At 44.1% G+C, this 27,592-nt stretch overlaps 1 protein-coding gene across 2 annotated transcripts in view; it reads right to left on the bottom strand.

The window, feature by feature from the left end:
- Window positions 1–27,592, bottom strand: part of PDZD2 (PDZ domain containing 2) — a 416,595-nt gene that overhangs the window by 152,493 nt on the left and 236,510 nt on the right. For both annotated transcript variants that reach the window (XM_040337921.1, XM_040337929.1), the window contains exons 6-7: window positions 9,854–9,965; window positions 8,061–8,206 (exon numbers count right to left, since the gene is read on the bottom strand). In XM_040337921.1, the coding sequence (XP_040193855.1) occupies window positions 8,061–8,206; window positions 9,854–9,965 (258 nt within the window). The remainder of the gene's footprint in view (window positions 1–8,060; window positions 8,207–9,853; window positions 9,966–27,592) is intronic.

Genomic DNA, 27,592 nt, shown 5'->3' on the forward strand with positions numbered 1-27,592 from the left:
ATCATCTTTTTGGTTCTGCTTGAACCCTCGAAAAAACTTTCTATTCCCATCTTTTTTCTTTCTCTCGGGAAAAGCTTTCTTTTTATCCTGCGTCCTTTCCAAAGCCTCTTGGAGGCCAGGGCCAAACAAATGGTCCCCCGAAAAAGGCAAGCCGCAGAGTTTCAGTTTTGACGCTGCATCTCCGGTCCACGTCTTTAACCAGACTGACCTTCTGGCCGCATTAACCAGGGCAGCTGATCTAGCTGCCAGCTTCACTGATTCAGAAGAAGCATCAGCTAGAAAGCCTACAGCTTTCATAAGCAACGGGAAAGACTTTAAAATCTGTTGCCTCTGTAATGTGGGCTTGAAGCTGATTGAGCCAACATTCTAGATTCCTAGCCACGCACGTAGCTGCCAGAGCAGGTTTTAGTGCAATGGTGGAGGCATCCCATGCTCTTTTGAGTAGTATTTCACCCCTCTTGTCCATGGGATCCTTAAGACATCCAAGGTCGTCAAAGGCCAGGTCGGTTCTTTTAGAGACCTTGGCTAGGGGTGCATCAAGCTTGGGGATTTTGTTCCAGGGCTGTGATGCATTATCCTCAAAAGGGAATCTCCTTTATAAATTCCCCGCAAAAAAGGGCCTTTATTCTGGCTGCTCCCACTCCTGCAAGATAGCTTCTATTAGCGACTTGTGGACAGGGAAGACCTTGGTCTTTTGAGCACCGCACCCTTGGTATAACTGGTCGTGCTTTGATAACTGGACCGGTTCCTCTCGGATCTCTAAGGTTTCGTAGATAGCATTAAGCAAATCTCCTATGTCCTCTAGAGATAACTTATATCTTGTCCCCCTGGAGGAATCTTCCTCTACCTCTGAGCCCGATGCTGAGTCCATCTGGGAAGAGGCTTGGGACCGTGTGGACCCACCAGCCTCCTCTTCCTCCTGCTCAAACACTCCGGGAGTGGCTACCAAGGATGGTGCACTAGAGGCTTTATAAATTGGGGATGGCATTTGCGCCCTATCCATCATCCCCCTAAAGGAGCTGAAGGTGGATGCCAATTCGTCCCTGACAGATGTCAAAACTTTATGACATTCAGCAGTGGAGTCGTCTTTAACTAAGCTGGCGATGCACTCAGCACATAGAGGCTTTTTCCAGCTAGAGCCTAACTTCTCCCCACACACAGCGCACTTTCTTTTTGGGGCCTGGACTGCTGTCTTGTCCTGAGCTTTGACCTGCAAGCAAACACATAGCCAAGCACAATCGTCAGAAAAGCCCCTATGACCACACACCCCTGTGAGATAGTCAGAAAATAAGTGCGGGGGAGTCCCTCCACCAAAGTTCCCCACCCAGGGAGGGAGAAGTGATAGTGGTCTGTTTCCAGACCTAATCCCCCAGAGTAAGGCAGAACGGCCTCGCCCCCTTACCTGGGAGATGCCGGAGCCGGTGGACCCGGAGTCTGTAGCCCTCGCTTCCTCCATCAGTCCCCGTGTTCTAACAGCGCTGCTGCCGTGTAACACGCCGCTCCGGAGCCTTCGTTCCTCTGCTGCGCCTGTTGACGGACGGGACCACATCCGGCAGCGCCCCTTGATGACTCGTTCCTCTGACGCACTTCCGCCCGAGGAACGAATCCGCCCCGCCCCTCAGCGCCGCTCCGGAAGAAGGAAGTAAAGTGCCGAGCGGCATGGCTAAGCCAGCGTCACTCGCCGCCGCCATGCTGAGTCCCCTGCTGTGGAAAATCCATGCGACCAAGGTCCAGGTACTGGGGATAGGGGGGAGGATTTTAAGCCCCAAGGGTCCCCGCTCTCCCCGAGCGTTAAGGACAGCAGCAGGAACTTGGTGACCTCCTCTTCCGACCAGGAACAGAGGGGTACCAAGGCAGAGAGGGAAGTCCAGCATTCTATAGTCCCTTGACGTGCTCCTTCCCTTCTGGCAGGAAACACAAATAACTGAGGAGGAGACCTGGAGGACTGCCCTTTAAAGAAAAGGGTGTACGTGTTTCCTGTCCCGGAGGGAGGAGCCCAAGGTCTCAAGAGGCTGTCCTGGAAGACGACTAGAGAAACAAAGTTTTTCCAACTTCATCATTAAAAACAACGTTGCCTACACACCATCGTTTTTCAAAAATGATGAACAAAGCGTGGTGACGTACAACACGTACAACAGCACTCTAACGGGGAAGTACTATTCGCCTTGGGGCTGCTTTAGCCGATTCCTTGTTAGTAAAAGACGATTCGCGCTTTTTTGTCTGTTACAGCGTGATGAATGTGCTTACTCCATTATGAATGGTAGTTTTACCAGAACAAGCGCTCCCATCTCATAACTTGCTTCTGAGCATGCGCAGGCTTTAAACGTCGTTTTAGCCCACACACGATAATTTTTTATAACCTGAAAAACTTCATTTTTTAAAACAATGTTAAAAAATGCAGCATGTTCGAATTTTTTTTTTGGTCGTTTTTCAGGAAATGAAAAACCATGTGCAGCGATTATTTTAAATGACGTTTTTAAAAACAACGTTTTTGTTTCATGCCGAAAATTGATCGTGTGTATGCGGCATTACTCTACATGGTGCCTCTTTGTGGAGGTGGACATCTTTTTAGCGGGTGGGCTTTGCTTTCTAATGTCAGAGCCTGCAGCAAAGAGAACAGTGAGCAGGGATGTGTCATTTCTGGGTCCCATACGTGACATAGAATACTACTATTATATCCAGAACGAGGCATGGATTGCACGCCGCCACTAGTCTGTAGAAATGTGCAATTCATTTAGTTACGAATTTGTTTAACGAAATTGACAAATTTGTTAATGCCGAAATTTTCGAATTTTTTTAATTTCTGAATTTTCGGATTTCAGAAATTTTGAATTTCCGAAAAAAGCCAGAAAACGAATAAAACGAAAATGAACGAATTTTACGGCAGTACACATGTCTACTAGTCTGCTATATCCATCCGCACATGCTGTAGACACCCGGTGCCGGGATAGGCACAGTTAAATGTGAGTGCAAAATTACTTTTTATACAAATTTTTAATAAAACCTACTACACCATAACAGCTCTCTTTTGTGTCCTTGGTGGAATCCATTCCCATATCCTCACTTTCTGATGGAGGAGGTCCCACAGTGAAGATATATTTTATCCAGGATATTGCGGTTTATTCAAAAAAGCGCATTTGACCCACCTTAAAAAGTGGTCAAACACCTCTGGTGAGTCGCCATCTATCTCTTGAGCACTCGTGGAGAAGTTTTTATTTGAAGAATTCTCAAACCAGAAGAATCCATTTATTTTACGGTGTTGGGATTGTCATTTTTTGACTTTTAGGAGTTTTCGATTTACCTACTGTATGATTAATATCTATAGATTTTTATGTTGAACCTACAAGTTTGACCTACAGCGCCAACATCTTTATTTTTGTTTCATCATTCAAAGAGAACAGTGAGCAACACGGTATTGAGATCATAAAATCTAGCAGAGACTAGCAGTCCGAGGCAGCAGTTCCTTACATGATCTCTCACTGCAGATATACAGTTATGGGTCTGTGGGCACAGGAGTGCCTAGGCGCTCTTACACATCAGACAGTCCACTTTTGTTTTTCAGGAGGAATTTAAAACAAAAGCTAGATTTTCAGGGTACTGCTTAGGTACAATATTTCTAGATGTTCCCTTCAAAATTTAGTTGAGATTTATGTTAACCTTTCCAAAATGAAAGCTCAAAGCTTGCAAAAATCTTTGCAAAAGCTTGCTGTGCACACTGCTCTTATACAAGCTGAGGGCCATGTCAACAGGGTCTTAAAAATACACTGTCACCTTGCTCATGCAGGGCCAATGACGGTGTCATTTTGCCCACCCTCACCACCCCCTCCCCCTGCTGCCCCAGTTATGCGCAACTTCTCACTGCTCCTTCGCAGCCCCTGCCTTTGCTGCAGTTGGCAATGAAATGCAAGGTGTCGGGTGCGAAGGGAAGAGGTGACGTCACTCCACTGGTCATGTCCTAGACCCAAGCACTGTGACATGGGAGGAGATCACATGCTTCCCCATAACCACACGCAATGCTCCGACAAAGGAGGGAATGCAAAGGAGCGATATCGCTGGTAAGGTGGACATGGGTGCAAAAAAACGGGCCGGGTCTTGACAAAGACACTGCTACTTTATCTTAAACAGGCAAGGTGATAATGTCACTGAAAGCTCATAGCAGCCTCAACAAAGAAGCAGAGCACGCTATAGGACTGAAGACATTTTTGGTGATGTCGTGCACTTATAACATGAATCCTGCAAAACAAGCAAGTTGTAAAAGCCAAGGACAATATCCACATAAAATGAAGGAGCATATTTGAAGCAACTAGGAGTTTTAAAAATTAAAAGTACACTTTTTAATGGAGTTATTTGCTCAGAAGATTAGGAACATTCCTCAATACCCAGTATTAGGTTTTATAAATGTATGCAAATGATTGGATGAAGTACATGACTTACACAGACACGATGAGTTTGGATGCAAAGAAAAAAATAAATCAAAAATTAGTGCATGTTAATAAGTGATGATGAGAAACTTGGTCAGCAGGAAAAAGGTCTTACAATTAGGAAATGTTAACCCAACAAAAAATGTTAGAGGAGTTCAAATTATCAAAAAAAAAAAAAAGGAGGGACAAACACATACAAACATGCATAAAATTAACATAGTTACATTAATGGGCATTCTACTTTTATAGGAGATCTAAACCCCAACTGGATGACAGGCTTCATGTACACTGCCGCTGGTGAACAGACGTTTAGGTAACTCACATTTAGCCGCATTTCGTTCACAGGTGTTTTAAAGCGGGAGTTCACCCAAAAATCAACTTTCTGCAGTTAGATCCAGCATACTGCTGACATCTGCAGTATGCTGGTCTTTTCTTTTTTTGGTACTTATCGTTTTAGCAGTATTTCTTCAATGGCTCCGAGCGGGGATTACTTCCTGGTATAGGCGTTCCCGAAGACAAGCAAGTTGATTGACAGCCTTCGATAGCGCGTCACCGCTTCCGAAAATACACACGAGTGACACTCTGCAATTTACGGCGCCTGCGCAGTCAGCTCTACACGGCAGGCGCCGTAAACAGCCAAGTGTCACCTCGGCTGTTTTCGGAAGCCGTGACGCAATATCGAAGGTCGTCAATCAACTTCCTTGCCTTCGGGAACGCCCATTCCCCGCAGGATTCCCCGCTCGGAGCCATGGAACAAATACTGCTAAAGTACCAAAATAAAATAAAAAAGACCAGCATACTGCAGATGTCAGCAGTATGCTGGATCTAACTGCAGAAAGTTGATTTTTGGGTGAACTCCCGCTTTAAGGAATATACTTTTTTGACTATTTGAAAAAAAAAAGCTTCTATACGCAAACACGGCTAAAAGCGATATGTAAACGCAGCAAAACGTTATGAAAAGTTGGTTACCATCTGTCAAATTAAATCGTTCAGGAGAGGTTTCAAAATATCCCGTGTACATTAAGCCATAGTTTGAAAAAGCACTTTGTATATAAACAATCCCTGTGTTTTTTTCCTTCTAAGGCCCCTTTCACACGGGGCAGTGGAGGTGCAGTGGCGGAATAGCGGAACTATACCGTCGGAATTGCCGCAGGATTCAGCCGCTAATGGTGCGGTATTAACCCCCGCTAGTGGCCGAAAAAGGGTTAATACCGTCCGCAATGTGCCTCTGTAGAGGCGCATTGCGGGCGGGATTACCACGGTTTCCCATTGTTTTAAATGGGAAGGAGCGGTGAGGGAGCGGTATACACACCGCTCCTGAGATGCTGCTTGCAGGAGATTTTTTTCTCTCCTGCCAGCGCATCGCCTCAGTGTGAAAGCCCTCGGACTTTCACATTGAGAATGTTGGGCAGGAGTTTTTCAGGCTGTATTTAGGCACTATTTTTAGCGCTATACCGTCTGAAAAACTCCTCAGTGTGAAAGGGGCCTTAGTGCTACCGATCTCCTCCAGCCTTTATCTTCTTTCCATATCTACACTCCAGTGGCAGCTCCACCTCATTTTTCTGGACCGGCTTCCAGATGGTGACAACAGTGGTCCATGCACACTCAATGTTTACCAGAACGGCCACGGCTAATGTTCGCCAGGGGCGAATGTGAAAGAGTGACAACACAGCAGCACAATTGGAACACAGTTGTCACCCTATAACAGGAGGTGCCTAAATAAGGGACCTTTGTGGCATAATCACCATTTAAAAAAAAAAGATTGAAAATGGTTATTGAAATGAATGACATGTTAAAGTTCATATAAAGTTGTATTGGTTTAAATCTACTTTAATGAGTATCTTGTCAGCATTACCAAATCACATAGATATTATGTTCTTCCCACAAATACAACACAGTTGAGTTGTCCGTTATACTTTTTTTTTTATTATTTGCACTAAAAATTAAAGTTTTAGGACAATCTTTCAAGGGTATACCCCCTTCTTCCCAGGCCAATCAGTTCTAAAAACAAACATTAAAGTGGAATAGTTTTTTGCATACTTGCATTGGTCCAGCTTTACTAGATGGTATTATCTGTCCCCGACAACTGGACAAAATGACGAGGTGATGATCGAACAAAGTGTTCTAACTTCTATGAATGGTGGTGGTGCCGAGTGACTGACCCTCCTGTGTCCAGTGTGCAGACCAGACAATCACATATACCACAACCATGATTTTCAGGATCCAGCACATCAGATATGCATATTTATATTGAGTAAAGCTAAACCAATGTATGTATGCAAAAAATATAAATTCCTGGAGTTCTGCTTTAAGCAAAATGCTAAACCACTGTGTACCAGTATTACATGGACAAGGAGACATGGGTAGACCCCTGTAAGTACAACTTGTTGCAATTGCCCATATGCACTAATTTTCCCAAGAACACATAATTGCTGCACCAGAGCTATCTTATGCATCCCAAAGTTTTACTTTTCTAGTTCAGCCTCTCAACTTTTTTTTTTTTTTTTTAACCACCCATAAAATAGTTTTTAGGTCTCCAGGAACCCGTTCATTGGGGGTTAGTGGGAACTTACCCTTGCATTGGTTGACAGTTGGAAGAATGCCCATGTTATAGTTGCAGTCCCACTGCCACCCATGGGGCTAGTTCATTTGGTGGCAAGTGGGTGGTAAAAATGGGCAGTTGATATGCAATTTTACCTCCCCAACCACCCAACTACAAGTGGACACCCAAGTAATTTCACATTGCCATCATTTTAATTCAGCATGTCATGTTTTCCAGACACTTCAGTTGCCAAAAGGCACCTATTGAAGTCAATGGGAAAGACCCACAGCTGCATGCCAAATGCTTGACACGTGCTTGTGGTGCAGTATTCCAATCTAAAATCCCTATTGGGGTCAAAGAAGAAGGAAAAAAGAACGCTAGTATCGCATGCCAAACAATGGACGCTCAGCCTCCCCTGAAAAGCAGTCCATTGAGGAACGCTTTTTAGAGGAGTCATCCAGTATACTGCTTATATGGATGAAGCTTTACAGGCAGCTAAAAAGGTCTCTGTTGTCAGGCTGCTGGTTATCCCAGTTGGTCCCAGAATCAGATGGTAGTTCAATCAGCCACAGCTCTAGGAAACCCTTAAAACCTCTGAAGGAACCCTAGAGTTCCATAGAACCCTGGTTGAGAATGGCTGCCATAGACCATATGATCTCTGGTTACCATGAACATTGTTGGTGTTCTTCAATATCGTAGACTGCATCGAATCTACTGTTTGCAGAAATAATCTTTCTGTAGTGAATCAGCAAGGCACACCCAGAAACACATTTTCCATCTGTCCAACTTTGATTTACAAAAATACTGCCCAGTGCCATGATTGATCGGCATAATAATGTACATCCCTCTCCCTTCATTTGTTTATCAATTTGCTCATTGCTACCAGCCTGTTCAGCCCTGGGATAACTGTAAATCCATTTGCATGCTATATGGTAGCCAACTTGCTGCAACTTTTTGACATGTCTACAGCTAAAGGGAAATTGAACCTACAAAATCTCTACTCAGTATAACATACAACTCATACAAAGAAACTATGATGGGGACTCTATAAGACTGCCCGACGCCATTCATTTCAATACTTGGTGGTGGATTCTAACCTGCCGAGCTGAGGAATCCAGCTGTTGTGGAAGTGAGTGTTTCCGTCCACCATGTGGCATTTTGTCACCTCGCTCAATATACGCCTCTCCATTGGCCACGGCCAGCTCATCGTCCTCACCCACTGATTCCAGCCGGCTGCCACTTCCTGCAAAACACAGATATTTGTCATTATTAAGTTCTTGACGCAACTGGGCAAACTGACCCTCATCATTGCATTCCTCCTCCACTGTGTGGTTCCCTCAGCCCTTAAAAAACACCCAACGTTGCTGGTTAGGAAGTTGTATGTGACGTCTTTCTAGGATGCAGCACTCAGGCCTCAACGGCCAATCATAACAATGTCACATGATGGGGTGACCTTGTAAACCCTATGTAAGCAACACCAAAAAACACAGAGTATGCTTCATACACCTCTGTAAATTGTAGCGGACTACACCAGTGGTATGCATGGTCATATGTCTGATATCTGTCCCCTACAATACATTAAGTGCTTTGAAATGCATGTAGCTCCGAATTGTGAACTTCTATTTTTGGCTGCCTTTTGTTCTGCTAAACATACAAAAAGTTTTTTTCTGTTCCATGACTGCAAAAAATACCCGTTGGCTCCAGTCAGAAATTCAGAGCTGCCACGTGTCCTGTTCACTCTCTTTTAATTTAATAAGTGTAAGCGGCCCTCCCAGTTCTTATCTTGGACTCAGGGGCAGACTGACCATTCGGGCACTGCCTGAGTGGCCCCATGCTACTAGGGGGCCCCCATCAGGGTTGCCAGCCTCAGTAAAACCAGGGACAGTAAGTCAAAATCTGTGTTTTTTTTTTAAATGCCAAGATTATAGCTGCTCCGCCTCTCCAGTACCTTTTCAGTGTGTGTATATGTGTATTCTGCATGTGTGTATACTGTGTGTGTGTATATTGTGTGTATATTGTGTATGTATACTGTATGTGTGTGTGTTTACTGTGTGGCCCCATAATCTATTGCCGGGGGCCCCATGAGTTGTCAGTCCGCCCCTGCTTGGACTGCAACAGATATTATCATGTTGTAGAGAGGAGGAAAGTGGGAGGCTTCACCATTTTACCAAGAAACAACATGGCAGGACTGAACTAATTTCTTGCTATTTCAGGCACTGTATGCAGCCCACAACAGGAAATTAGGATTGCAATTAATTTCTGGTGGATCAACAGGCATTTTGGGCAATTTTAGGGTCTTTATAGGGTAAAACGTGGGGTAATATTAATTTATTGCATTGTATTGTACAGCATATTAAAAATAAAATAAAAAAACAAAAAAATGTAATTTTGCTGTGACGCCAATTGTCAGGATAATGCCAGATAAAACATCGGAAAACATAAATCCTGAGTCTGAAGGAGCTATGGCTGCCCATAGTTATTTATTATGGGTAGTTCTATAGAGCCGCCAATTTACGCAGCACTTTACATATATTATACATTCACATCAGCCATCAAGGAGCTTACAATTTGAGGTCCCTAACTCACATTCATACCTACACATACTAGGGCCAAGTTAGATAGAACCCAATTAACTTACCAGCATGTCTTTGGAGTTTGGGAGGAAACACAAACAGGCACATGGAGAACATTGAACTCCAGGCAGGTGGTGTCGTGGTTGGGATTCAAACTGATGACCCCAGTGCTGCCAGGAGGAGGCACTGACCACTTAGCCACTGTACTGCCCAAACTATTTACTACCTGTACCTTGCTATAGAGTAACAGCAACTATCGAATACAAACAACCAGCTGTATAAGCTACTTCTACCCACGACCAGACTACGCTAGGTACCTTGTGATCGGCTCCTGTACTTTAGAAGACTGTTGCCCAATGTTGGACTCCGACAAGCATTTTTGGACTCATCTGTCGAAATTTTCTCTTGAAAGTTGTCCGTTTTTGTCACCTTAAAAGAATGAAATAATTTATTGGTTATTTAGCAATATTTTCTACAAAGCAAAGCACCGCAGAAACAATAACTGCTGGGACACTACAGTCCATTCAACATGGTTTCCTATGGATGTGCATTTTATGGAAAGAACCAGAAATTGGTTTCTGGTTTTTGGTTCCATAGACTTCAATGGATCTAAATCATGTATTGAAAAAACGCAAAATGCACTTGGAATATGCAAACTGCAACCTGTATAGGTGTAAACCAGGCCTTATGGTTTTGTTTTTCGACAACTTTGTTGTCTGACTATAGATCCATGTTTATCCCAAGCTTATTGGAAGTCATTTACTCTTGACTGTCTCACTACCTCTGATGGAAGTTTATTCCAAGCATCAACTACCCTTTCAGTAAAATAATACTTTTTAAGATTAGTTTTGAACTTTCCTTCAGTTAGTTTGAGGTCATGTCCCTGTGTTCTTGAAAAAAAACGGCCTTCCTGAACCTTATTCACACCCTTGATGTATTTAAAGGTTCCAATTATGTCTCCCCTTTCCCTTTGTTCCTCCAGACTGTACACTGTATATACAGTACACACACATATACTATTTTATACATCCAAAATAAGTTCTTAGGAGACAACACACCAACAGTTATCTCCTTTCAGCCGCTCTGTATCGGATTGAAGCCTTGTACTGCAGGGGTGGGGGTTGAAATTACTTGCATGACTCATTCACCTTTGTGTGCAAATTCTGCTTGAGCTACCGAGCTCTGTTTCCAACAGGAAGAAAGGAGAACTGCAAGTGAAAAGGTTATTCTGCTGGCTTTTTTTAAAATATACATAATATTTAGATTTAATAATAAAAATGTAACCAAATTACTTTTAGTCCGGAACCAAAAACAGAAAAGGAAAATATTTCCAATAACCAATATAAAATCCCTTTAAGAAGCAGATTTATTATAATATCAAAAGGTTCCCCTTTGTCCATCGCAGCTCTGCACCAATATAAAATAATTCCCTGATTACTTGTCATAGGTGCATCTGTTATTCGTAATAAAAATGTCTTAGTATTAAATTAAATTTACAGCAGGAAATTTTTTCCCTTTTCCGTTTTTGGTTCTGGACTAAAAGTAATTGGGTACATTTTTATTATTAAATCTAAAGATTATGTATAGCAAAAAAAAAAAAAATCTGTCTGTGGAAGGCTGCAGGTGCAGCAGCAGGGGTCGCATACCCACAGGACCATTGAACCAATAAATAAATGGAAGGCAGGTGGATTTTTGCATCTGCTTCTGTCAATGTTGCAAGAACAAGAAACTAGAAGGCTGATAGTGACTGCATAAAAGTGTTTAAACCTGAAATCCAGGCAGATAAAAAAAAAAAAAAAAAAAAAAAGGACACAAAGTAATGCAACTCTGCATTTGTAATGTAACTGATTTTTTTTCTCTCCGGGAATAAGTGCAGGAACTCCCCCCTACCTACCTCTGAATGCCGTCCCTTGGTTCCACCCCATACCCACAGTTTAGTACCACCCCAGAACCAAGCATTATTTTGTGGTGTAAAGTAATTTGAATAGAATTGTTAAAGCAGAGTTCCACCCAAAAATGGAACTTCCGCTTTTTGGAATCCCCCCCCCCCTCCGGTGTCACATTTGGCAGCTTTCAGGGGGGAGGAGGGTGCAGATACCTGTGTAATCCAGGTATTTGCTCCCACTTCCAGCCATAGATCACCGCAGTGACCTACACCATGTCCAACACCACCTCCATCCCCCCCGTTGTCTTCTGGGAGACACACAGTTCCCAGAAGACAGCAGGGACAAGTGGGATGGTGCAGCGCGACTCACGCATGCGCAGTTGGGAACCAGGAAGTGAAGCCACAAGGCTTGACTTCCTGATTTCCTTACCGAAGATGGCAGCGCCTCCACTCGAGAGCTGAGGGACAAATCGGCTTCGGGGCCCTACATCACGCGCGCCCAGGACAGGTAAGTGTCCATATATTAAAACTCAGCAGCTGCAGTATTTGTAATTTTTAACTTTAATATTTATTTTTTCGGCAGAACCCCCCCAGGACTGGATGAACAAAACTCCTTTGGCAGGTAATACAGCTCCCTTATATGAATTTAACCACTTCCCGACGGCCGTACGATCGCAGGGTGACTCTACTTCTCTGAGTGGCCGTCTTAATACGGCCTCCGCATCACTGGGATGCCGATGCGCGTGCCTGGCGGCCGCGATGTCCGCCAGGCTCTCGCGATCGGCGGTTACAGAGACAAGGAAGTGGATCTGTGTGTGTAAAACACACAGATTCATGTCCTGTCAGGGAGAGAGGAGACCGATCTGTGTCTCTTGTACATAGGGACACAGATCGGTCACCCCCCTTCCCCCACAGATAGTAACACTCACTAAGGTACACATTTAACCCCTCCCTCACCCTCTAGTGTTAACCCCTTCAATGCCAGTCACATTTATACAGTAATTAGTGCATATTTATAGCACTGATCGCAGTATAAATGTGAATGGTCCCAAAAATGTGTCAAAAGTGTCCGATGTGTCCGCCATAATGCCGCAGTACTGATAATCGCAGATCGCCGCCATTACTAGTAAAAAAAAAAAATAATAATAATAATTCTGTCCCCTATTTTGTAGGCGCTATAACTTTTGCGCAAACCATTCGCTTATTGCATTTTTTTTTTTTTTTTTTTTTTTACCAAAAATATGTAAAATACGTATCGGCCTAGACTGAGAAAAAAATACAAAAAATTGAGCTATTTATTTTTTAGCAACAAGTAAAAAATTGTCGCTCTATTTTTGTTTATAGCGCAAAAAATAAAAACCGCAGAGGTGATCAAATACCACCAAAAGAAAGCTCTATTTGTGGGAAAAAAAGGACTTCAATTTTGTTTGGGAGCCACGTCGCACGACTGCGCAATTGTCAGTTAAAGCGACGCAGTGCCGAATCGCAAAAAGTCCTCTGGTCAGGAAGGGGGTTTAAGTGCCCAGTAAGGAAGTGGTTAATTTGCGTACTGTCTACCTGGAGTTGAGTTTTAGCAGGAAGTTAAGCAAAAAAGTGACTCACTGACTATTTTGGAAAACTAAGCTATTGCATTTCATCTCAGCAGAACAACTATCCAAAAGATAACCATAGACAGCATTTAAGAAGAAAAAATATATAAATACAAAAAAAGTAGATAATTTGTTTCCAGTTCCAACCCAAATCTAAAAGACTACAGTGTGATTTTTTTGCATCAATAGTTAAAAGGCTAAATCCACATTTTAGAAAAACAACAAAATGCACCCATATGAGTGTAACCTGTAACATGGTGCAAAAGGTGTAAATAGGTAAAACGAACGTGGTTACAGAGATCTACATATCAGAAGGATACATACTGTAAAAGAAAGAGGAATGGAGGGATTTGTGGGTGACGGAGGGACAGTTGGGAGCCATGTGTCACTACAGCAAATCTCAGCTTAGTCTTTTTATAGGAAAATCGTTAATAACTCTCATGGTTTAGTCTTTATCCCAAAGTCACAAAAAGATTTTTTTAATGCAGTTTCCAGTTTTGCACGTTCAAGCACATAAAAACGTCAATGTGTGTGCGTGTGAAATATGGCCGTATGAAATCTACACATTTTTCCACGTTTGCAGCGTGCGTAGGAAATCACATTTTATAGGTCTGTGGCTGGATTTCACAGCCATCTCTGTTTCTGGGGCCGAAGCATATGGCTATACATTTAGAAAATGGTTATTATTTGGTGAGACAAGAGTTTCCATCTAGGAAAGTCCAGATTGTCAAGCGCTTGTCTGTTTATGACACTAAAAACTTATGTGAGCAATAAAACACTTTGACTCCCGAATAACTGGATGTACCGGATGTGTCTTTACTGAGTGAGTGTGTGAATAACAATCCTAGGTAAAGTGATTGCGAAGGTTCCATTTTTTTTTCTTCTTTAAATAACAAACATGTTATGCTTATCTGCTCTGTGCAAGGGTTTTGCACAAAGTGGCCCCGATCCTCCTTTTCCGGGGTCCTCCGGCGGCACTCCTGGCTCCACCCCTTTTTGCGTGCCCCTTTTGATTGCCCCTTTCCTGCTGCTATTCTATCCCATGGGTCTCCACACTTTCTAAACAAAGGGCCAGTTTACCGTTTTTCAAACTTTAGGGGGGCCAGACACTGGCCATCGGGAGTACAAAACCTCCCAGCATCAGTAGGAGAAAACCATTCCCCATCATTGGTGTCAGTGGGAGGAATTGTGCCTCATCGTTGGTGTCAGTGGGAGGAATTGTGCCTCATCATTGGTGTCAGTGGGAGGAATTGTGCCTCATCATTGGTGTCAGTGGGAGGAATTGTGCCTCATCATTGGTGTCAGTGGGAGGAATTGTGCCTCATCATTGGTGTCAGTGGGAGGAATTGACACCAGCAGGAACTCAGATCTCTCTGTTCATACAAGAAAGGACGATGATCTGCCTTGTGGAGGCTGTTGGACAGCCGCTCTGCCTGTCTCCCAAATGATTGGTGGGGTCCCAGTGGACTTCACACCCGCGAACCCACTGATTGGCTCCCGCTGCCCCAGAAATGTCAGATCACGTACTACTGTAGGTACTCGATCTTGCACAGAGCGGCCGCCCTGCCGCATTATATGTCCAAAAGTGGTAACCAAATATTTTTTTTGGTAGAATGGTCCTGTAAGGGGGCATGGCAGGGGGTGTGTCATATGTCTACATACTTTTGCCAATAGGTGTCCCTCTTTCCCATCCTAAAAAGTTGGGAGGCATAACCGTGCCTAAAAACAAAAAAAAAAAGCAACTAAGCATGTGCAGAGCAGGGTGGGACAGTTACTGGATTTTAAACAGTGTAGGCACTTATTTTTAATGTTTTACATAGCTATACCTGCCAAAGGGTCCAACCTGAAGTCATCTAGCAGGACTTCATTTTCTGGCTAAAGTTCCACTTTATGTTCCTCTGAAACCGTTATTTGATATGTTTTCATTGCTCTCCCAACTTCTTCATATCGCTTCCCTGTCTGTAAGGCTCCATGTACACAGGACGTTTTTACAACTGCTCCTAAATGATTAAACTTGACAGATGGTAACCCATGTTTAAAATGTCCGTTTTGCTGCGTTTAGCAGGATTTTGCAGCATTTGCATTTAGAAGCATTTTTTTTTTTAATGGGCAAAAAACGAAAAACGCCTATAAACGAAACGCTGCTAAACGTTGGTTACCGCGTTTAGCGTCTGAAACATGGAAATATTCTGCGTCTGAACCCATTTTTTTTGCTTTCAAAGAAACGCTGTTAAACGCAACTGCCTAAAAACGGCAAAAAAAAACGAGACTGTGGTCACATAGGATAACATTGAATGTGTTCAGGAGCAGTTGAAAAAAGCGTCCACCTGCCTCTGAACGTACGTCCCGTGTACATGAGGCCTAAAACTCCACCACTTCACTGGAGAGATGCATGGGACAGTCCTTTACCAAGTTCCACCATCTGCCGCAATACCAAGAGACAGATTTCTGAAGAGTATCTACACAAAACTGAATTCCAGGGGTTGTAGTTTGTTGTCTGTGTTTTGTCAGTGATATACTTGGCAGTACGGGACCAACAGGAAATAATGCTCTCCGTTTGACTATTGTGAAACACAACACATGGATTAGCATGACAAATGGCTGCTCTTCAGATAAACCGAGTGGGTTTCCTTCAAATAACAAGAAAAGGTCGGTCTAGCCATCCGTGTTTTGCAGTGTTGTCCCCTAGGCCTCTCTGGCCCGTGTTTCTCAGAAACAACTTGCAGGATTCTGAAGATTCTTTCCTGTACTGAATTGGACTGCAAATATGCCAAGTAGCTCAGTGTTCCTGCTGTCTTTCTGGATGTTTCCTGGAGTTCTGGGCCTCTCCATGCTGATCAGTGAGCAGGATGACGTGACTGTCTGCATACTGACCCGACAGTGGCTGCCTAAATTAATCTACCAAGGGACTGAGCAGCGCTTGTAAACACCATTTGTGCCGTCCTAGTGGTTTCTGTAATCCTTAAAGCAACCTGTTCTCAAAATATATTATTTAAAAATGCTTTTAAAAAAAAAATTGTGTAAATACTCCCCAGAAAGCCTGAAATTGCCCTTTTTCAGAAACTAGATATTGAGGCTCCTAAACTGCAAATATCTTACATTATTCTGGCAGCTAGAACTGCCATTGCTAGGTGTTGGAACCAGTCGGTGGTCTCACTTGAATACGTTACTCAAACACTAAACTGGATAATGATTACCTTGCCCCAAATCTCGCTACAAAACGAAAGGAGAACGATTCGCTATCCAAGGACCTCGGTTGTGAAATGCTCTACCCCCAAACATTCGGTTGGAGGAATATCATCGGGCCTTCAGAAAAAAACTTAAGACCCATCTTTTCTGAAGCATGGTTGGACGATCACATTGGTTACAGCGCCTTGAGGCAATTTAGTACATATTTATAGCGCTATAAAAGTTACTCACTCACTCATAATAATACCCAGTCGAAGTTTGTCAAGACCTGGAAGCCTTGGCTGCAGTGTCTGGACAGAGTCTAGTGCGACCTTGGGGTCTTTCTAAGCTAAATATCCCACACACACACACACGTTCCTAAAAATGGCTGTAGTAATGTTAGGCGCTGTAATGACCACCGGCTGGAAACCGTAGACAATCGGAGTGCAGAAATGTCATCAGAACACCAAGGATTCCTCAAAAGGGTCCAAAGCTTTGACATGGTCACACGGTACACATACAGCAATGTTTCAAAGCCATACAGGGCCCCTTCCTCGGGCAAATGACCAATTGGGCCCTGTGTGGCTCTGAAACGTGCCGTATGTGTATTGTGTGACCATGTGAATGAAGCTTTGGACCCTTTTGAGGAAATCCTTGATGTGCCAACGAAGTTTCTACACTCTGGATCTTGCTCACACCCTTATAATTGGAAATCAACTCTTATCAAGCCAGGTGCTGCCGACAGGACCACCCAGTATTTCAGCCAATTTAGCAAGCATTGGATGAAATTTGGGCCATAGGCCAGCCTAGAACTTCAGACCAAGCTGTCTAAAGAATCTTCTCCCTCTGCAGGGAGGAGCAGGCAGGGGGAAGAGTCGCTGCTCTGACCCATTTAGTGGTCTGTAAATATGACCTCCAGCTGTTGATTCCTGCAAACTTTTTTCAGGAAAGACATAGGTATAGCCCAACTTTTTTTTGGTCCTGACCATAAGAAAAAACCTACATACTAGTATACGTTCCCTTTTAAGTTGTTCTCATTCAAAGAGTTTTCTTTATTTTCATGACTATGAAAATTGTAGATTCACACTGAAGGTATCAAAACTATGAAGTAACACATGTGGAATTATACATAACAAAAAAGTGAGAAACAACTAAAAATATATTTCATATTGTAGGTTCTTCAAAGTAGCCACCTTTTGCTTTGATTACTGCTTGGCACACTCTTGGCATTCTCTTGATGAGCTTCAAGAGGTAGTCACCTGGCACAGCACCCCATCACTCTCCTTCTTGGTCAAATAGCCCTTACACAGCCTGGAGGTGTGTTTGGGGTCATTGTCCTGTTGAAAAATAAATGATGGTCCAACTAAACGCAAACCGGATGGAATAGCATGCCGCTGCAAAATGCTGTGGTAGCCATGCTGGTTCAGTATGCCTTCAATTTTGATTAAATCCCCAACAGTGTCACCAGCAAAGCACCCCCACACCATCACACCTCCTGCTCCATGCTTCACGTTGGGAACCAGGCATGTAGAGTCCATCCGTTCACCTTTTCTGCGTCGCACAAAGACACAGGGGTTGGAACCAAAGATCTCAAGTTTGGACTCATCAGACCAAAGCAAAGATTTCCACTGGTCTAATGTCTATTCCTTGTGCTCTTTAGCCCAAACAAGTCTCTTCTGCTAGTTGCCTTTCTTTAGCAGTGGTTTCCTAGCAGATATTCTACCATGAAGGCCTGATTCACACAGTCTCCTCTTAACAGTTCTAGAGACGTGTCTGCTGCAAAAGGTGGCTAACTTTGAAGAACCTAGAATATGAAATATATTTTCAGTTGTTTCACACGTTTTTGTTATGTACAATTCCACATGTGTTAATTCATAGTTTTGATGCCTTCAGTGTGAATCTACAATTTTCATAGTCATGAAAATAAAGAAAACTCTTTGAATGAGAAGGTGTGTCCAAACTTTTGGTCTGTACTGTATATATAATTTATTGTTGACCCGCTTACTACAACTTGTCCACTGGTTGGAAGAGACTTTAAAAGCTAAATGAAACAGCTCCTTTCATGGGAAAGAAAGGGAAACGTCTTTTGCAGCTGACCACTTTCCCATATCGGCGCGTACGGCAAGGTGACTAAGCCTGGCAGATCTGAAATACGTTTATGAGCAACCCAGACACTGTTCCCATTCTCCTTCTCTCCATCCTGAACAGATGAGCTCAGTTCAATAACTCAGAACATTAGGAGTTCCACTTCGACAGAGATTAGAACATTTATGACTATGATCGATTTCAGAAATCAGCACTGGAACAGCAGTTCCCAGCTAATTGACCACGATAACACGCACACGTGCAAATTGCCAACGCCAAAGGGATCAGATAGCTCCCATGAGAGGAGGTTTAATTAAAGTATGGTATTTCTGTTTAATCTATATCCGCTATTGAAGGTGTAAAACATTTGCCAATAATTTTCAGTTAAAATAAGTTATGATCGACTCAGACATTCCATGAGAAAACGTGACAGAGTTTGTTGAAATCTATTCCACAGATGTTGGATTTTCATCAGTTAATGTGCTGTAGGCAATCCGCAGGATGCAGTAAAAGCTCTTTGGCTATGGGAAATGATACGGACACGCCTAAAGCATGTGGATGAGGCTCATACACAATCAAATTGTTTTAGCAGTATGCTTAAAACATCAAAGGCCATAGAGAAGCCACTTGAAAGTAAAATAAATAAATAAAAATATTCCGAGATTCAAGTTCCTAACAACTGCTTTTATTAAGCTGTAAGTTCACATATCAAAAAAGGAAACACTCATGTATTTCACCTGCCAATACTTTTCATTAAAATATAATAAAATTAACCTGTGGCCAGGTAATAAAGGTTATTCCTAACAAGTACAACCAGTAAATGAGCATTTAATTAAAACCATCACTAACCTCTAACTGCAGGCACTGTGGAGTGATTCATCATCAATTACAACAGACTATGATTTCCAGTTTTTGCCATGTCCAAGCACCTTACAGCACCCATTTTCATTTGAAGGATGCCAAGACCCTCCAAGCCAGAGGGAGCAAGGGGAGATTAGCAGAAATTTCAGTGCCTCTGTTGTGTTTAAAATGGTTCTAAAGTCTAAACATGTTTTAACTTTATAATAACTAAAGGCAAACTTTTTTTTTGGATAGGGTGAAGAGGGATTAGAACGCTTGTTAGTTTTTTTATGGTTTGTGTCCCCCATTAAAGCGGGGGTTCACCCAAAAAAAAAATGTAACATTAGATTCAGCCGAGTTGTCAGAATGACAATCGGCTGTTTTTTTTTAATTTTATCCCCGTACATACCGTATTTTCACCGCCGCTTTCGGGTATGTCTTCTGCGGGACTGGGCGTTCCTAATTGATTGACAGGCTTCCGACCGTCGCATACAGCGTGTCACGAGTTGCCGAAAGAAGCCAGACTGCGAGTCGGCTCCATACGGCGCCTGCGCACCGACGTTCGGCTTCTTTCGGCAACTCGTGACGCGCAGTATGCGACGGTCGGAAGCCTGTCAATCAATTAGGAACGCCCAGTCCCGCAGAAGACATACCCGGAAGCGGCGGTGAAAATACGGTATGTACAGGGATAAAATAAAAAAAAAACAGCCGATTGTTATTTTGACAACTCGGCTGAATCTAATGTTGAAAAAAAATTTTTTGGGTGAACCCCCGCTTTAAGGAGATTCCCCCTCTCTATTTTACCATAATCATTGAAAGTGAAAGAAAGTTCAAAATTTTGGGTTGTCCCCAGAAAAGTAATAGAAGGAAAATCTTCCAATGGGGACACTAGTTCTGGTGATCTGGGGTTCCACAAGGAAATCCCTTAATTGGCAGGGATTTCCTCTCACTTCCTCTTTGGCTATAGGACAGGAAGTGAAGGGAAATCTCCGCAATAGGCCACAGATGGCAGCGCTATCAGCTCCATCTCTTTAGCAAGCCGGCTGCTGTGGAGCGCCAAGTGCAAGCATGTTCCCGAGCCAGGCTGTGTGCATCCAAAGACGCACACAGGGCTGTTCAGCAATGTCCCCTGCTCTCTCCTCACTCTCAACTCGATCATCGTTTCGGTATTCATCCACCCCTCCCTTCCCCCATCCATTCACCTCTACCACAATCCATTCACTCCTCTCTCTCCCTTCCTGCTTCCATCCATTCATCTCACCCACCCTCCACTCACTCACCTCGCCCTTCCTGCCTCCATTTACCCATCTAATCTATTCTGTATGTCTATCTATCCATCAAACCATCTCCTTATCCAACCATCTGCGTAATCATCTATCCCTCTTTTTCTTTCTCTATCCAGGCTAATCATTATTTATCTAACTCTCAATCTAATAATGTAGCTAACTAATCATCCATCTATCGAGCTTATTATGTTGCTGTCATATTATAATAAAACCACATTCTATATATAATATGAAAATATTTTCTATTCAGCATATGTACTCTCAAATTGATTCGATCGAAAGCAGATGTAAATTAAAAAGTACAGTGTGCGCTCTATGGTGGATTGAAAATACTCCTACAGCTCTCTCCGAAACAATGACAGCCCACATCCCACGGCCTTTCTAGGTGAAAGTTCTTGTTAATGTTAAATAAGTCATGGCATAAATTATACATGCAAATGAAGCCTATGATGCGTGCCAAGTCTTCGCCGTGAATAATGCCGCTTGTGTTTTATTTATCAGGCTTATATCTAAAAGTGTGCAACTAGAAAGCAACAATCACCATGTATGAAGAGAAGGCCGGAGAGCATGTGTACAAGTGCGCTTCATGCAGAATTCACAAAGGTTCGCACATCCCTGTTTTTCCAATGTGCAGTAAGGGCTTTCTACTTTATAGGACTATTGGAAACGTCTTTATAACAGAATTTCCTTTTGGTCCCCCACTCCTTACCCTAGACCAGTGATGGCGAACCTTGGCACCCCAGATGTTTTGGAACTACATTTCCCATGATGCTCAGCTACACTGCAGAGTGCATTAGTATCATGGGATATGTAGTTCCAAAACATCTGGGGTGCCAAGGTTCGCCATCACTGCCCTAGACTCACATCCACCCATTAGTTTAGCCTTAAAGGGGTTGTAAAGGTCCGTTTTTTATTTTATAAATAGGTTACGTTAAGCTAGTGCATTGTTGGTTCACTTACCTTTTCCTTCCATTTCCCTTCTAAATGTTTTTTTTCTTTGTTTTCTTTGTCTGAATTTCTCACTTCCTGTTCCTCAGTAAGCTGTTCTGAATGACTTTCCACCATCTCAGATGATGGTGGAAAGCTTACTGAGGAGGAACAGGAAGTGAGAAATTCAAACAAAGAAAAAAAAAAATTTAGAAGGGAAATGGACGGAAAAGGTAAGTGAACCAACAATTTACTAGCTTAAAGGAACCTATTTAGAAAAAAAAGATGAACCTTTACAACCCCTTTAAAGGGGTGGTAAACGTAAAAAAAAAAAAATCCTAAATAGCTTCCTTTACATTAGTGCAGTCCTCCTTCACTTACCTCATCCTTCCATTTTGCTTTTAAATGTCTTTATTTCTTCTGAGAAATCCTCACCTTCTGTTCTTCTGTCTAACTCCACACAGTAATGCAAGGCTTTCTCCCTGGTGTGGAGTGTTGTGCTCGCCCCCTAACTTGAACTACAGGAGAGTCAGGACGCCCACTAACACACAGCTCCTTTCTCTATCTGCAACGTAGAGAGCGTCCTGACGCTCCTGTATTCCAGGGGAGGGGCGAGCACGACACTCTACACCAGGTAGAAAGCCTCGCATTACTGTGTGTAGTTACAGACAGAAGAACAGGGAGTGAGGATTTCTCAGAAGAAATAAGGACATTTAAAAGCAAAATTGAAGGATAAGGTAAGTGAAGGAGGACTGCACTAAGGTAAAGGAAGCTATTTAGGGAAACATTTTTTTACCTTTACAACCCCTTTAATATCATCACACACCATTTGTTGTAGATGATCTATCCCAAACACACACAAGTTGGCGATTTCATTTTGGATGACCAACGAATGAGGCTCTAGTTTGGACTACTCCACTAATCAAGGGAGTTGGTAACACCTGGTTAAAGGATTATATAAGGTTTGGTACGGTTTATGCTGATAACTATATACATTGAGGCATTTCGTGTGCCTACCGTTTGAGGCTTCATACTATAGCCTTTAATGATAGAAATGTTATTACTAATTGTAAATGTTCCATTTTCGAGCTCGACTGTAATCTGCTTTCCTGAAGAACCGGGCAGCGACCCGTAAAACGCAACTGCGTTGGAAGGCAGAAAGCCCTTCATCACCTCATTCCCACAGGGCTGGTGATTCAGTCTCTTACTGTGAAGCACAAATACAATTCATATATGGAATTGTGTTATGTTTTGTCTTGAATATATGTTCCAATGTTTTTGAATTTCTTACAAAAACATTTTTGATAATCTTTTACTTACGCGCTACAGTTAAAATCCTTAAAGCGGAGGTTCACCCAAAAGTGAACCTCCGCTTTTCGGAAACCTCCCCCTCTCCGGTGTCACATTTGACACCTTTCAGGGGGGAGGGGGTGCAGATACCTGTATAAAACAGGTATTTGCACCACTTCCGGGTATAGACTCCCGCGGGAGTCCGGCCCCTCCGCGTCACCCCCCCCCATTGTGTTCTGGGAAACACTCGGCTCCCAGAACACAACGGGGACCAGTGGGAACTGCACAGCGTGACTCGCACATGCACAGTAGGGAACCGGGCAGTGAAGCCGCAGCCGATTCCCTTACCGAGGATGGCAGCGGGGGAAGCCGAGAGCCGACCTACCGCTCGGCTTCGGCTGCCGACGTCGCTGGCGACTTGGACAGGTAAGTGTTAAGGTAAGTCAGCAGCTGCTGTATTTGTAGCTGGTGGCTTTTAAAAAAAAAATTTCAGGTGAACGCCAGCTTTAAATACGGTTTATAGGGTCCTTTTGTACAACTTCTCTGTTAAGATGTGGTACCGGACAGTTTTGTCCAAACATTAGAGGGTCCTCCCTGGTGGTCCCTCCTCCCACGTTTTCCGCCTTTTCAGATGTAGAGCTATGGGTTCCAACTACAGTCGAACCTTGGATTGCGAGTAACGCGGTTAACGAGTGTTTCGCAATACGAGCACTGGATTTTTTAAAATCCTCACTCGGTTTGCGAGTGTTGTCTCGCGAAACAAGCATAATTCAAGCCACAGCGGTGTGCAGTACCTCATTTGGCCTGAGGGGGGGGGGAGGCGCCGGAACCGAGTGGAGTCGTTCAGAAATGCTCGGATAGACTCGGAAATACTCAGTTCCTGAGCCTTTCCAAGGTTTTCCGAGGTCAGCCGAGCTGTCCTCGGGCCTTTCCGTGTGTTTACGAGGCTCTCCGGCACCCCCCACCTCTGGCCACTTGCGGTACTGCATGTCATTGAAGTCAATGTGGAACAAATTATTTTCGTTTCCATTGACTTCAATGGGGAACTCGCTTTGATATGCAAGTACTTTGGATTACAAGCATTCTCCTGGAACGGATTATGCTCGTAATCCGAGGTTTCAATGTATGTGAATAGGACGTGCTTTGAAGCATTAGAAAATTAACACCCAACTAGTCACATAGGTTGGGAAAAAAAGATCCATATCCATCGAGTTTCCAACAAGAGACAAAAAAAAAAAAACAGTGCCGCAAGGCATAAATGCTAACCACTAAGCCAACGTGTGGTCCAATAGAACATTTTTGAATTTATACAAGGTAATCATATTTCCCCTTATTTAGGGAGGGCGAGTTTGTCACAGATAAGGACTTCCTCAGCAATGAGAAACTAGCACCATTTAAAACAATGGCTAACTTGTATGCAGGCATTGATGCGTGTTAAAACAGCTATAAAAAAAGTTATATTGTACAGTCTCTAAAAATGTTGAATGCGTGCAATTTTCCCCTTTATTATCTTGGTCATCTTAGGCAGTGTAAATTTAGGCCAATAAGTATTCTGCTACATATTTTTGGTAAAAAAAAAAAAATCCCAATAAGCGTATATTGAGTGGCTTGTGCAAAGGTTTTATAGCGTCTACAAACTATGGGATATTTTAATGGAATTTTTATTTATTTTTTACTAGCAATGATGGCGATCAGCGACTTATAGTGGGACTGCGATATTGCAGCGGACATATCGGACACCTAACCAGTGACACCAAGACAGTGATTAGTGCTAAAAATATGCACCGTCACCGTACTAATGGCACTGGCAGGGAAGGGGCGATCAAAGGGTTAACCACTTAACCCCCGGACCATATTGCTGGTCAAAGACCAGAGTACTTTTTGCGATTCGGCACTGCGTCGCTTTAACTGACAATTGCGTGGTCGTGCGACGTGGCTCCCAAACAAAATTGGGGTCCTTTTTATCCCACAAATAGAGCTTTCTTTTGGTGGTATTTGATCACCTCTGCGGTTTTTAGTTTTTGCGCTATAAACAAAAATAGAGCATCAATTTTGAAAAAAAATAATATTTTTTTACTTTTTGCTGTAATAAATATCCCCCAAAAATATCTAAAAAAAAACGATTTTTTTCCTCAGTTTAGGCCGATACGTATTCTTCTACATATTTTTTGTTAAAAAAAAAAAATCGCAATAAGCGTTTACTGATTGGTTTGCGCAAAAGTTATATCGTTTACAAAATAGGGGATATTTTTATGGCATTTTTATTAATATTTATTTTTTACTAGTAATGGCGGCGATCAGCGATTTTTTTCGGTACTGCGACATTATGGTGGACACTTCGGACACTTGACAAATTTTTGGGACCATTGGCATTTTTATAGCGATCAGTGCTATAAAAATGCATTGGATTACTATAAAAATGCCACTGGCAGTGAAGGGGTTAACACTAGGGGGCGGGGAAGGGGTTAAGTATGTCCCTGGGTGTGTTCTTACTGTGGGGGGGGGTGGCCTCACTAGGGGAAATCACTGATCTTCTGTTCATACATTGTATTAACAGAGGATCAGCATTTCCCCCCCTGACAGGACCGGGAGCTGTGGGTTTACACACACAGCTCCCCGCTCTGTAACGAGCGATCGCGTGTGCCCGGCGGCGATCGCGCCAGCCGGGGACGCGCACGGGAGACGGGGGTGAGCACGCGCGCGCCCCTGGAAGCCTGCGAGAGAGCCGACGTAGTATGACCGGCTCTCGCGCAGGAGAGCCAACCTGCCGCCGTAGAATGACGGCGGCAGGTCGGCAAGTAGTTAAAGGTGTGCCTTATATGTGTTTTTTTTAAATGTATGGGAGGTGCTTTTACTAGAGGAAGGCATGATCGGTGTTGCTGCTTTTTAGGGACACAGGATCCTAACCATTCTGTACTGACAGAACAGAAATCTGCCTAGTTTACACAGGCAGACTGCCGTTCTGCCTGTGTACAGAATGATCAGTGGGTACCAGCGGACATCGGGTCCGCGGGACCCACTGTGTAGAAGCACAGCAGGAGCGCCCAATTCCCCCGAAGGGCAGGATCACATACACACATTATCTATTATATATATATATATATATATATATATATATATATATATATATATATATATATATATATATATATATATACACAGTAGGTGAACCCGATTTTGTGTCAATCTCGCTCTCTTTCTCAGCGAGATTGAGCACCTACGAGCCCCATCGCGGGAGCCAGCGCCGAGCTGGCTTGCCGCGATGGATACAGAGCCGTCATAGAAGCGACGGGAGATCCGACTTGGATTCCCGCCAATTCTACACGTGTGCGGCGTTTGTTATGAATCCTGAAGGGGAAGTCCCCGCCGGATTTTAAATAAAAATCCGGCATGGGTCCCCCCTCAGGAGCATACCGGGCCCTTAGGTCTGTTATGGGTTGTAAGGAGAGCCCCCCTACGCCGAAAAAAACGGCGTAGGGGGTCCCCCTACAATCCATACCAGACCCGTATCCAAAGCACGCTACCCGGCCAGCCAGGAAGGGAGTGGGGACGAGCGAGCGCCCCCCCCCCCCTCCTGAGCCGTACCAGGCTGCATGCCCTCAACATGGGGGGGTTGGGTGCTCTGGGGCAGGGGGGCGCACTGCGGGCCCCCCCACCTCAGAGCACCCTGTCCCCATGTTGATGAGGACAGGGCCCCTTCCCGACAACCCTGGCCGTTGGTTGTCGGGGTATGCGGGCGGGAGGCTTATCGGAATCTGGGAGCCCCCTTTAATAAGGGGGCCCCCAGATACCGGCCCCCCACCCTAAGTGAATGAGTATGGGGTACATCGTACCCCTACCCATTCACCTGCAAGAAAAGTGGTAAAAACACAAATAAACCACACAGTGTATTAAAATATTTTATTTTTCTGCTCCGGAGGCCGCCCCCTGTCTTCTTTATTAGCTCTTTTACCAGGGGGGGCTTCTTCTTTGACGTCTTCGGGTGGGTGGGGGCCGCCGTCTGGTTCTCTTCCACCGCCGGGGGGGGGTGGCTTTTAAAAAAGCCCCCACCCCCCCGGCGGGTTTCCTCCGGCGTCTTCGGCGGGGCTCTTCTTCTTCCGCTATCCCGACGGGTCTTCTCAACTCTCCGGGGTTCTCCTTCTGTCTTCGCCGCTCTCCGTTGTTGACTCGGCGCACCCCGGTTCTTCGTCTCGCTGTCCGGTGTCTTCTTCCGTGCTGTACGTCTTCTCCTTCCGAGCTGTGATGAGTTCTTCTTCCGTGCTGTGACGTCATGTTCTTCACTTCTCTCCTTCTCCCGATGTTGACTCGCCGGTCCTCCTCGCTGAAATGACGGATGCGCGCCTTGCATCGGACCTATATAGGCCTCACAGTCCCATCATGCTCTGTACCTACCCATGTGATACCTACCACGTGGTAGGTATCACATGGGTAGGTACAGAGCATGATGGGACTGTGAGGCCTATATAGGTCCGATGCAAGGCGCGCATCCGTCATTTCAGCGAGGAGGACCGGCGAGTCAACATCGGGAGAAGGAGAGAAGTGAAGAACATGACGTCACAGCACGGAAGAAGAACTCATCACAGCTAGGAAGGAGAAGACGTACAGCACGGAAGAAGACACCGGACAGCGAGACGAAGAACCGGGGTGCGCCGAGTCAACAACGGAGAGCGGCGAAGACAGAAGGAGAACCCCGGAGAGTTGAGAAGACCCGTCGGGATAGCGGAAGAAGAAGAGCCCCGCCGAAGACGCCGGAGGAAACCCGCCGGGGGGGTGGGGGCTTTTTTAAAAGCCACCCCCCCCCGGCGGTGGAAGAGAACCAGACGGCGGCCCCCACCCACCCGAAGACGTCAAAGAAGAAGCCCCCCCTGGTAAAAGAGCTAATAAAGAAGACAGGGGGCGGCCTCCGGAGCAGAAAAATAAAATATTTTAATACACTGTGTGGTTTATTTGTGTTTTTACCACTTTTCTTGCAGGTGAATGGGTAGG

The sequence above is a fragment of the Rana temporaria genome, chromosome 1 (assembly GCF_905171775.1).
Source record: "Rana temporaria chromosome 1, aRanTem1.1, whole genome shotgun sequence".
In the NCBI taxonomy this organism is placed as follows: Eukaryota; Metazoa; Chordata; class Amphibia; order Anura; family Ranidae; genus Rana; species Rana temporaria.